The 12,027-nt window shown below is 55.2% G+C and overlaps 1 protein-coding gene across 1 annotated transcript; it reads left to right on the top strand.

Moving 5' to 3' along the window:
• The first annotated feature begins 4,972 nt into the window (after nt 1-4,972).
• ACR (acrosin) lies at nt 4,973-10,935 on the top strand. The gene is made up of 5 exons (XM_065887299.1): nt 4,973-5,049; nt 6,067-6,273; nt 6,477-6,760; nt 9,644-9,789; nt 10,294-10,935. The coding sequence occupies exons 1-5, from the start codon at nt 4,982-4,984 to the stop codon at nt 10,837-10,839; spliced, it is 1,251 nt and encodes a 416-aa protein (XP_065743371.1). The 5' UTR covers nt 4,973-4,981; the 3' UTR covers nt 10,840-10,935.
• Nucleotides 10,936-12,027: the final 1,092 nt, after the last annotated feature.

The following is a 12,027-nucleotide window of genomic DNA, read 5'->3' as shown; positions in this document are numbered from 1 at the left end:
GCTTGAGAGGAGATATTGGGAGCACAAACTCTGCTGTCCCTTGGACAGCTCACACAAACCTCCCCGGCCTCAAGTAAGCATTCAGCCACACGCCGCGATCACCTGCAGATCCCCGTCTCTGCCCCAGTCTCTCTGCCGAGCTCCAAGCCCATGCGCCCGGCTTCTCCGTGCCTCTCTCTCTCCCCAAGCCCTGCTGGACCTGAGCCCATGCTTCCTGAGCTGGAAGCTTCGCCCTCTGCTCACCAGCTCAGTGAATGACACCTCCTGAGCTATAAGTCCGGTTGTCCTCCGTGGCCTCTGTCCACTTTTCCCCCTGGTTCCAGTTGTCCCTAAATTCTGCTGCTCCTGTCTTTGAACCCTCTTCTGTCTACCCGTGCTTTCCAGCCCCCAAAGCTTCTGCCCACGTTCAGGCCTTCTCCCCTCTGAGCCAGCTGCCACCAGCCACTGATGGGGCAAGTGCCGTGTGGCACCTGGTGGGGGCTGGTAGCTCACAGGAAGGGCAGAGGCACCTCTAAGAGTGAAAGGAGGAGGAACAGTGAGACGAGAGGGCCAAGGAGACCCAGAGGGAGCCGTGAAAGGGTGGAGACTGCGGGGCCCAGGTCTGAGACAGGGCCAGAAGCCGCAGAGGTGGGATATCAGACCAATTGGGCACCAGTCGCCCGGTGGGGTTTTAGGAGGGCAGTGGGTGCAGAGCCTGGCCACGCTGGGTCAAGGTGGAATGTGAAAGTGACACACGACAAACGTAGACCTCGATTCAGGATGGGGCCTGGGCGACGCCTCCAGGGAAGGGTGAGGATCCCAGGGAGAGTAAGAACGGTGGATGGGTGAAGCCTTGTGGGCAGAAGCGGGGTGGACTCAGGAGTCTTTACCCGGAGGTGGGGGGAAGGCAGAGCAGCTCTGAGGAGCAGGTGAAGGTCTGGACGGCCTGCAAAGGAAGGTGAAGGCCCCAGTGAGGCTGCGACGGCGACTGCTTGGCAGTGGGACCTTGAGAGAGGCTCACCGTCTGTCTAGAAAGCCCCCCGGTTTCAAATTTTCAACACTTTTCAAATTTTTGGCTTCGTTTTCAAGTTAGAAGCAGTGGTCATCCTACAGAAGAGGCCAAGAAGGGAGTCGAGGAGTGGGGGCCTGGGAGGGCCCGGGTGTGCGGGACAGAGGTGGGGCCCTGACTCGCTCTGGGCCGGAGCGCTGTGGCAGCTGGGGCGCTGGGCTCCTCTGAGCTGTGCGTGGAACCCTGGGCCTCCCCGGAACTGGGCCCTGGACTTGGGGCGAGTCCAGCTTTCCAGTGGAGGAGAGGAAGAGCTCGGCAGTGGGAGCCGCCTTCCCTGGGAATGGCGTTGCCGTCCTGGCCCCCGGGGGTCTGGGGAGACCGATGTCCCCACGGGTTGGAAGCCACCCCAGTGCCTCAGAAAATGGGTCAGAACCTTCCAGATCTATACCAGAGAAGCCTGCAGCGGCAGGTGGAGAGATGGCAGAGGGACACAGGGCTGAGTGAGCTGAAGCCTCCAAACGCCTGTGGCCACTTTCTCACTCTGGACGACGAACTCCCTGCCCCGCCTCTGCCTCGTCACGACCTCAGAATGTTCCAGCTTTATCCTCTCAGGGGCCCCAAGCAACTCACCAGTGCTCTCTGTGGAACCCGGAGCAGAGGCTGTGGCTCCAGCCCTCCCTCACCACCAGCCACCCCCAAGGTCCTGGGGGCACTAAGGCTGGCTGGACGATGAGGTTTCTTCTCTGCCGGGGGCCGTGCTGGAGAACAACAGAGGATGGGAGAAGTGAGGCAGGGGCCGGTGGGAGCCGGCAGAGGTCAAGGGTCAGCGTGAGGAAGATGGGGTGGGAGTTGGACTGTTCAGGTGAGTGGGGTGCAGAGTGGACAGGAGCAGGGCGGAGGGCTGGGGTCAGTCACGTCGGGGTGCGGAGGGAGTGGGACAGGAGACCGGGGAGAAGGAACCTCGCGGGGAGGGGTGCGGGAGCCCCACCTTGGCCTGAGCCCAGCCCCCAGTAGCCACTGAGACCCCATCCTCTGGCCCCGGAATCCTAACTGTCCTGTACCTTCCCACCTCCCTCCTTTGCTCTGGGGAACAGCGTGGAGAAGGCAAACGCAGTCACCCTTCCATTAGGTTTAATGACAAAATTAAGCCTCTGCCGGTCTGTGTGTCTATCGCTCAACCCATGACTGTGGCCGGGGGCAGGTGCTCTAACCCCTCCAAGAATCAGAAGCGGGCGCTACTCTGAAGAGTCAAACAAGAATTGTCTTCTAGGATCTAGACATTGGGTCTTCAATCTTTGTTACTGCATAACCCCTAAATGTTTTGAAAAACTGGGTACCACTTTTCATTTTGAAGTTTATATGTTACGTTTTCATCCTATATTTTGAAAAACTTGCAAAAGTTATGATTTCCAGAAAATTGTACATATTAACATTTAAAATAAATGGTTACATCATTCTGTTAAATGATTCTCATGGATCTAAGTACCGTATCAATTTTATGCCCATCAAAATCCTGTGAAAACACCTGAATAACATTTTCTTTAACAAGCAGACCTTTAACATCACTTCTAGAGTTCCTGTTGCCATTTCTCGAACTATATTTCCAAACAGGCACAGTCTGACACTGAGTTAAAATAAGCAAGGCCTCGGGTTGGTGAAATAGGACCTCGAAACCTTCAGATAGAAGAGGTGAGACCACCTGAGATGAGAGAGAGGAGAGAGAGAGGGAGAGAGAGAGAGAGGGAGAGAGAGAGACACCTTGAACACTTATGTAAGGCAGAAGAGTCCTCCTGAAAGTCAAGTAGAAGAAACAAGTCCTGTGACACTCAGGTATGGGCAGTAAGAGATCCTAACAGATAAAGTATCTAAGAGCCCTGAAACGGACGGAGGGGAGATGAATCCTCCTTACGCTCAGGGAGCGGAGAGGGAGACCTCCCGACATGCAGTAGCAGAGAGAAAAATCTCGTGACACTCCAATAGTTGATATCTTTGAGACCTGATTGCATTTATATAAGGGAGATAAAACCTCCCGCTTGGCAGGAAGGGAAATAATGAATCTCAAACTCATCTTTGTAATAGGAGAGAACAAGACCTTCTGACCTGCAGGGAGAGTATATTTGGGGCCAGTCATGTGGAGAAAATAACTTCCTGACAACAAGGTGTGTGAGAGGATGTCTCTGGACATTGGAGAGGAAGTGAGATGGCCCGACAATTAGGTAGAATAGATGGAAAAGCCTGATACCCGGGGACAACGAAGCCTCATGACACTCAAATAAGGAAGATGAGACGTGCTTGTACTAAAGTAAGGGACAGGAGACCCCTCGGTCACTTAGAGAGAAGAGGCAGGACCTCCAGACACAGAGCAGAAGAGATGAGACCTCCCGACACTCAGGGCCTGTAAGACCTCCTTGCGCTCACATGGGAGATAGAGATTTCATGACCCTCAGGTAGGGGAGATGAGACCTCCAGACACCCAGGAAGGGGAGAGAAAGACTTCAGACAGTCAGGGGGTTGAGAGGAGAGCTTTGGACACTTATGTAGAGGAGAGGAGACCTTGTGGTGCTCAGGTAGAGAAGATGTAAGCTCACGACATTCCAGAAGGGAGATGACGGTCTCCTCAAGCAGGGGCTGGGAGACTTCCTGGCCGTCAAGTGGGGATTCTCGCATCCCTGACACCCCAGTGTGGCAGTTGAAGCCTCAGAGTACTCACATAGGTGAGATGCAACCTCTTGACACTCAGATAGAGGATGTGAGGCCTTTCGGTTCTCAGGCAGAAGATGGGACAAAGTGACACTCAGGCGGTGGAGCTGAGGCCTTTGGCCCCGAGATGGAAGAAAAGAGACATCGTCACAGTCGGGGAGAGGAGACGGCAGCCCCTGATACTCAGGTAAGATATATGCCACCTGCTGGATGTCCAGTTGAGCGGGAAGTGACCTCCTGAAAGTTACATGAAATGAGAAAGTAGGACATTTCGTCAGAGACGATGCTCGGGTAAAGGAATCGAGATCGTCTGACAACCTGGAAACTCTTCACACCTGGAAAGAGGACATGAGGTGTCCTGACAGTCGGGTGGGAGAGGTGGGACCTTGTGACACTCATATAGGTGGAGTGCAACTCCTTGACACTCAGATAGGCCAGTTGAGACCTTATACTCAGGTACAGGAGCTAAGACTGCTCCTCCAGTAGGTAGAGATGCGACCTCCCACACTCTTACGGGGGAGGTAAAACTTTTTAACATCCAGGTGGGTGAGGTGAGCATTCTCCTACCCTGGGAGGCGAGATGCTGTCTCCTGACGGTCAGAAGAAACATCACTTCATGGCATTCAGGTAACTGTGCTGAGAATTCCTGACACTCAGGTATAGGAGACCCTGCTGCACATGGCCCCAGGGAGGAGACCTGGAGACACTCAGGTAGAAGACACCAAGACCCTGTGGACACAAAGGTGGGCTTTGTAGTCTTAAGCTGGGTAAGTTCAAAATGGTCTTCAGAAAGCGTGCTGATAGCACACACTTGGAAGAGGGAAAGACAATTTCCCCCCGCAGTGTTAAGGGTCTGTCAACACGTGGAGCCTCCCTCGAACCGCTGACATTTTGCACCATCTTGTCGCAGAGTGGCTGAGCTGTCCCTCAGTCTGTGAGTTGGAATGGGACTGTGGCTACAGCTTGCGTGAGGGTCAGACCCTGAACCTGCATAAAGCTGGAACCTCAGATGGTGTGGGACCTTGGAAGATAACTGGGACTGAAGATCCTGGCCTTGGGACAGAGGGAGGGGGCTGCACGTGAACCCACGTCACGCTGGCGCGGGGGAAACCTGTGCAGGAAGTTGGGAAGTCACTTCAGCATGAACCGGTTGAGCTAAAGGGCTCCTCCTGCCTGGCCTGACTGCTTGGAGGGTGGGGGGTGGGAGGTCACTCTGCTGATTGGTCAGAAGGCCATGGAGCTTTGTGAGGTCACTGGGCTTCCAGGCCAGGCTGGGGCAGGAGTTTGGTAGAGATGCTGCCAACTGCCGTTCTGCTGGTCTTGGCAGTGTCTGTGGTCGCTAGAGATAACACCACGTGTGAGTAAGTGTCGGAGACACAGGGGCGGGGAGGGTGTCCTCTGAGTAAGAGACCCCACCCAGACACCCTCTGTCCAGGGCTCTGGAGGAAGCCAAGCTGGGGCCTCAGCGGTCCCCCGGGTCTCACAGCGCCTGTTACCCACATCCCCAACCCAGACCATCCCTGCTCCCAGCATCCTCATCCCAGAGCCCCCAGGGCCCCAGACGTCCATGGTTTCCTCCAGAGATCGACTCCTGGGGCTCTGCAGCACACAGGCCTGTGCTCCCTCCCCGCCCAGTGACGGACTTCACTGCCTCTTGAACGGGAGTCTTGATTCTCAGGAGCTCCTGTCCTCCCGCAGATACTGGGACCCCCCCCCCCACTGAGGGTGACCCCAAAGGCCCCAGGGTATCGTCAGGCGGTACCTCTGGGACCTCCACTCCACGTGTAGAATCCCAAGCCCCCAAGGTGCCCCGCAATGCCAATGGCTGCCAAACTCCCACCAGAGACACAGAGCCCTGACCTTCCCCCTCTGGACCGCTCCCGCCCCAGTGTGCCCCCCTCCCCTGGGGGTCACTTTATCTACCTGCGGCTGCTCTCCTCCTACCATTGTCCAACCCAGCCCTGCAGCCCCAGGACCCGCCGGCTCTTCCCGGAGTTTCCCACACAAGATGACCCCCCTCTGCTCCCACCTTTAGCCTCCCCCTCTGATCAGGGAACTCCCATACTTCTAGGGCCCTCACAGTCTGTCCTAGCTACCCATGGGCCCCTCTATCCCCACCTTGTGACCACACTCACAAGACCCAAGAAATGCCACCCCTGGAAAAGTTCCTGGAGCCCGTGGCTTCCTGTCACAGCCGCCACAGCACCACTGCTCAGCCGTCCCCCTGGATCCCACACCCTCGAGCTGCCCCTGCTTTCGCAGGACCCCACAGCTCTTCCCCACTGTGACCAGCCCCATGCCCCTCTCCCCCAGTTGTGGAGGCAAGGGGACAGGCTGGCCTATTCTTGATTCGAACTGTGCCCATGGTCTCTCCTCAGTGGCCCCTGCGGGCTACGGTTCAGGCAGAACCAGCAAGGGGGCATGCGTATCATCGGTGGGCAGCCCGCAGCGGTCGGGGCCTGGCCCTGGATGGTCAGCCTCCAGGTCCTCACGTACCATGACAATCGGCGGTATCACGTGTGTGGGGGCACCTTGCTGAACGCCCACTGGCTGCTCACTGCTGCTCACTGCTTCCGGAGCAAAACGTATGTGCGGGAACACGCGGAGGGGGTCTTCAGAAAGGCTCTTCTCAGAACTGGGCGTTCTCCGAGGGTCTGTGTGCCGGGGAAACCTGATGCTTTGGGCCCCGTGTGGTTGACCCACACCCGCTGGGGATGGGGTGCTCCAAGGGTCACGGTCACCAGCCAGTCCCCAGTGAGGGTGACCTGGCTTACCTCTGTGACCACAGCAAAGTTACCGACTGGAGGCTGATTTTCGGAGCAAGGGAAGTCGTGTGGGGAAGCAATAAGCCAGTGAAGCCGCCTCTGCAGGAGAGATACGCTGAGAAAATCATCATTCACGAGAAATACTCCTCGGGCTCAGAGGCAAACGACATTGCTCTCATGAAGATCACCCCTCCTGTTCCCTGTGGGCACTTCATTGGACCAGGCTGCCTGCCCCAATTTCGGGCAGGCCCACCCAGAATTCCCCAGACATGCTGGGTGGCCGGCTGGGGATTCTTAAAAGACAACGGTGAGTACTGGCAGGGAGAAGTGCTGGTCACCTCGTTGGTGGTCCTTGAGGTGAAGGGGAAATATGTGGATGCCTGCCCTAGCCCCACCCAGTCCCCAGCACGGTGCTGTGAGCGGGTCCAGTCACTGTCCCCTTTCACAGCCAGAGAAACAGAGTGGAGTTCCCTGCCCAGGGCCCCTCACTGGTGGCTGGTGTGCCCCCTGGGGAGAGGCAGATGGCAGGCGCCAGGAGAACCTTGGCGTCTTTAGCATGGAGTCGAGGCTGTGCCTGGAGCCCCGGGGTGAGTTCTGGAAGTGGGGGACATGCCCCGTAGCAGCACTTGGAGAAGGGCTTTAGACTGAGCCTCCCTCTCTCAGTGCCTCAGTTTCCCCATCTGTATATGGAAGGGCAGGTCACGTGGTCTCCAAGCTCTGCGGCTCCTGAGCCTGGCCCTTCTGTCCTAGTGCCACCTCTGCTCCACATGCTTCCCAGCAGCCCATCCTGCCCAGCCGTTACTGCGCGTGTCCTCTGGAGACCGGGAGAGGGGCTGGCGGTGGGTGTGGCTTTCTGCGGATCAGCAAGGTTCTGCTAGCAGGGCAAGACGGAGTAGGACAGGCTCTGCTCGTGAGCTGCCCATTCAGCTTTCCGTAGGTGGGTGCGTGAGTCACATTAGGGATGTGAAGGTGTGATTGAAATTAACTTAGCTTTCAATCTCTTTTGTTCATTGATAATGGAAAATCTGGGATTCCTAACTCAAGGCAGTTCAATCATTTGGGGTTTAAAACTCAGTATTGTTTTCTTTTTTTGGTAACAAAAATTGGTAATTTTGGATTCTTCCCTTAACTCGTTTTCTCCTCTCTCAAAGTTTGCTCTTAGTTTCTGATAGGATTGCCGCCTATGCTGTCCCTCGGGGAAGGGCATCTCCTCCCAGCCGCCTGTGCTTTCACTGGCCTTTGCTGACTCACAACCTTTCCTCCCTGGCCTGGGGCGTCAATCCCTGTCCGGCTGTTGCTATCTGTGGCTCTGCCATCATCTCTAGAGAAAGTGCACACTTTCTTCTTTTCTCATCCCCTGGCCTGCCCTGCTCTGCCCACCCGTCCAACGGGGGTTCTTTTGGGGGTTCTTGCAGTCCCTGGAAGGCTGGTCTCAGGATTTCTATCTGGTGACCGCCGCCCCCCCTCCCCGCCCGCCAACCCCACCTCTGCTGTCCTTTTGCTCAGGAGAACTGTGGGCTCCCACCTATACCCTGGATGTCATGCAAGACCTATTTTGTTCTAGAATCACCTTAAATTTAATGAGATTTCTATCTTTTTTTTTTTGCAAGCACATCCCCCACCTTTAAGGCCAAGTCTTAAAGAAACCCCCAGCCTCCTGTGATAGTCCTTCCGACCTTTCTTTTCCTTGACCTACCTGTTCCTTGAACTTGGATGCTTTGGGGCTGGAAGAGCACTTTTGGGAATCGGCCTCTTTTTCCATTGAATTTTTAGCTCCTGCAGGCTTTTTTGCCATTTGATGTTTAAAGCCAAGGTGCTGGGACTGAGAAAACTCTTCTGTGTTTCAGGACACCTGGCTCTTAACAGTGAATCTCATGGCTTTCAAGACTGTGGGCTCTGCCATAGATTTAAAAGCTCACCTTAATGGCCAACAAGCCAGGCTTGCCATTGTTATTTCCGTGTTACCCCTACCCGAAGGGCAGTGCGTGTACAAAACCCTCATTGCTGCTTGGATGGGAAGGAAAGGTGGGGGCTGAGGAGATTGGAAGCGTAACCAAAGCCACGTACACATGCATTCAGCAGCCATCTACTGAATGCTGCCTGTGCCCGCCCCACCCGCAGAGCTCCACGGGGCGCCTGCCTTCCAGTCTCGGCCTTCAGAGCCACGCTCCGGGTCTGCCCCTCCGACAGGTCTGTCCTGGCAGCTCCCATCTGTACTGCAGACGACGGTCAAGCCCACTGGGCTGTGGCTGGGCTGTGGGTGCTGCTGTGGCAGGGCCAGTGGAACCCTCCTGTCTGTGGGACCACGTGATGCAGAGGGGCGGTCGCGTGGGCTCTTGGGCTCCAAGCCAGAGGCAATGGAGCTGGCTGCTCCGGCCCCATCACAGGCTGGGCCTTTCTTAACCCCTGGTCATGGCTGAGCATCTGAGGTAATAAAGGAAGTTCTAACGTGGCCTCAGGGGTCATTTCAACCACCCGTGCCCCTGACAGGTCTGCCTGTGTGTGGAGGCCCTGCATAGCCCTGCTCTCTCCACATCTCAAAACAGATACGAGGCACATGGAGAGGGACTCATCAGACCAAGTCCAGCGGGTCCCATCCACAACCGGGTGGAGGATAAAAAGCAGGGGGGTGACCTATAGCCAGAACGAAAGGCATGGCCTGGACTTGAGTCTAGAGAGGAAAACCTGGGTGTGAATCCAAGCTGCACCAGGTCCCTGCCGTGACCCTGGCAAGCGGTGCTCCAATCTCCTGATGGGAGGAAAGGGGAATAACCGTTCCTAGCTCCTGAGGCAGCTGTGAGGAGTGAAGGGGACGAAGCCTGTGCGATTCATAGTGAGCGCTCAGGGCATCCTCGTATAATTGTTCACATCCCCGCTGTAAGCCATCATCTACCATTAACGTACACGACGCTCCAGCTGTATCCCTCCATCCTCCACCTGCCGTCTGCCCACGTGCACCTCCTTCCTCTCTTCCTCTCTCCTCCACCTCCATCTCCCGTCTCTCCTCTGCTCTTCCAGCTGTGTGTTTTCTTCCGTTCAGGAGTGGGTAAGGAGAGGCCGGGGGCATTGACTTGCATGGATCTCAGGTTTAAACAGAGCATTTCAGGACGATGGGGTTTTAGTGGAGGGAGGAAGGCTTTACCAGAACACGTCTTCTGTGATCACTGACCACTGAGTTGCCTGGCTGTAGCCCCCAGGATATCACCTAAACTGCAGGAGGCACGTGTGGACATCATCGACCTCAACTTATGTAACTCGACCGGCTGGTACAATGGGCGCATTCGTTCAACCAATGTGTGCGCAGGGTATCCTGAAGGCAAGATTGACACCTGCCAGGTAACTTTCCTTTGGGTGTCCAGGCCCTTGCGGACACCTCTTTTTTGGATCCCTGAGCAAATTTCCCCGGTCCCGTCTTCCAGCATCTGCAGTCAGTGAGCTGCCCCTACAAAGAGTCAATCACCATCTGTAGAACTTCATCCCACCCTAACGCAGAGATCATATGGTCCAAACACTGCTCCAAAGACGATGCTCACCTCTCTTCACCACAATGCAAAACAGTCAAATCCCCTTGCACACACATGCTCACGTATGCACGTAAAACCACGTGCACAGGCACATGTGTTTGCTCATCCTGCCCCCTCACTGCGAGGAAACCCATGACAATCCACACCCTTCTCACATCCCAGAGAAGCTGTTGGTGCACCTCAACTTTACCACAACCGCCTGTGTTTATGGCAGCAGGGAACCATACGACTGCAAAAATGCCTCCCAGAGTCTATGACGCTTCTGGGCAGGGAAAGTGGCTCCGGCAGAGAGCGACTTCTGTGTCCTTCTGGGCAGGGGGACAGCGGCGGGCCTCTCATGTGCAGGGAGAGCGTGGAAAACGGCTACGTGGTCGTGGGAATCACAAGCTGGGGCGTAGGCTGTGCCCGAGCTAAGCGCCCCGGAGTCTACACGTCTACCTGGTCCTATCTGAACTGGATTGCTTCCAAGATTGGTTCTAACGCTTTGCACAGGATTCAGTTGCCCACCCCTCCCCCTCCTTCTACTCCAGCGCCCCCCATTAAACCCGCCTCCACTCAGCCTTCTATTCGCCCACCTTGGTACTTCCAACACCCTCCTCGACCACCTCCCTCCCAGAGCCCCGCTGCAGTGGCCCGACCGCAACCCGCAGCTCCACCGCCCCCCGCTCCCCAGCCGCCCCCCCCTCTCCAACCGCCCCCCCGTCCCCCACCGCCACCTTCCGCTAAACCTCCCCAAGCACTTTCTTTTGCCAAGCGACTACAGCAGCTCATAGAGGCCTTGAAGGGGAAGGCCTTTTTTGACAGAAAGTGCACTTATGAAATGGAGACCACAGACATCCCAGAGCAGCCTGCCTCCTTCTGACCTGACTCCCTTCTCAACGGACCCATTGAATCCCTCACTCCTGAGGAAAAAAAGTCGAAATAAATGATTATAAATACAAATATAAGTATATGTACATAAAGAGATGCTTTCTGGACTTCTTCCTATCTGCCCTCCCCAACTCAATCCCTCATCTCAACCACCTTGCCGCCTCCGTTCACCACCCGACAAGTTGGAATTGCTTGTATTAATGATGTCAATTGTGGTTCTTTTTAAATCTTGATTTTAAAAACTAGAGCAAGGTGACCTGGGGCTGTGGTCCAGGTAATCATTTAGCACTTAGTGTCTCTGCATATTAAATCAACGGGCCTCTCAGCTCCTGTGAGGTGAGCTGACTAGAAATGAAGGGTGTGCGTCCAAGTCTGCTGGAGGCCATGCTCTCCTGGTGGTGTGAAGAGACAGACCCACGAGAGGAATCTGTCCTTAGTTTGTTTCTTCTCTCCTCCTTGAGGTGGAAAATTCTGCCCTGGGCCTGTGATCTGTAGCTGACACTTGGGTCTCCTTCCTGGAGAGACAGGGCTGAGCTCAAGGAACACTCTGATGGGAGCCTGCAGAGTCTAGGCGGCGGGTTCTTGTATACCTTCTGCAAACTTCCCATGCACGTGACTATAACCTAATCCCCTTCTTATATTTTCACTGTTCATATTACTCTTTGACTTCCTTTTTTTCATTTATCAAATACAGACATTTCCATATTAGCACATACGGACCCCTTCTCTAACCACGCTCCACAGTATGGGCATTTATGAGCTATAGTGTCACGTTTCCTTCCTAGGAGGGAATTTCGTCTTCCATTTTACTTCCCCCTCAATGTGCACGTTTCCCCACATCTGGTTCATAACAAATTCATCAATCCTTGCCAATCTAATGGATGTTTTAATCTTCATTTTTAAAATTATGAATGAAGCTGTTTATAAGTGAAGCAAGACTCTTTTTTTTGCGGTAGGCGGGCCCCTCACTGCTGTGGCCTCTCCTGCTGCGGAGCATAGGCTCCGGACGCGCAGGCTCAGTGGCCATGGCTCACGGGCCCAGCCGCTCCGTGGCATGAACCCACGTCTCCTGCATCGGCAGGCGGACTCTCAACCACTGCGCCACCAGGGAAGCCCTGGATTTAAAATTTTTTGAGATAAGAATCCAAGCTTCTAACTTTTCACCTTGATTAAGATGACT

The sequence above is a fragment of the Phocoena phocoena genome, chromosome 11 (assembly GCF_963924675.1).
Source record: "Phocoena phocoena chromosome 11, mPhoPho1.1, whole genome shotgun sequence".
In the NCBI taxonomy this organism is placed as follows: Eukaryota; Metazoa; Chordata; class Mammalia; order Artiodactyla; family Phocoenidae; genus Phocoena; species Phocoena phocoena.
This window is presented reverse-complemented; position numbering and strand designations above follow the sequence as displayed.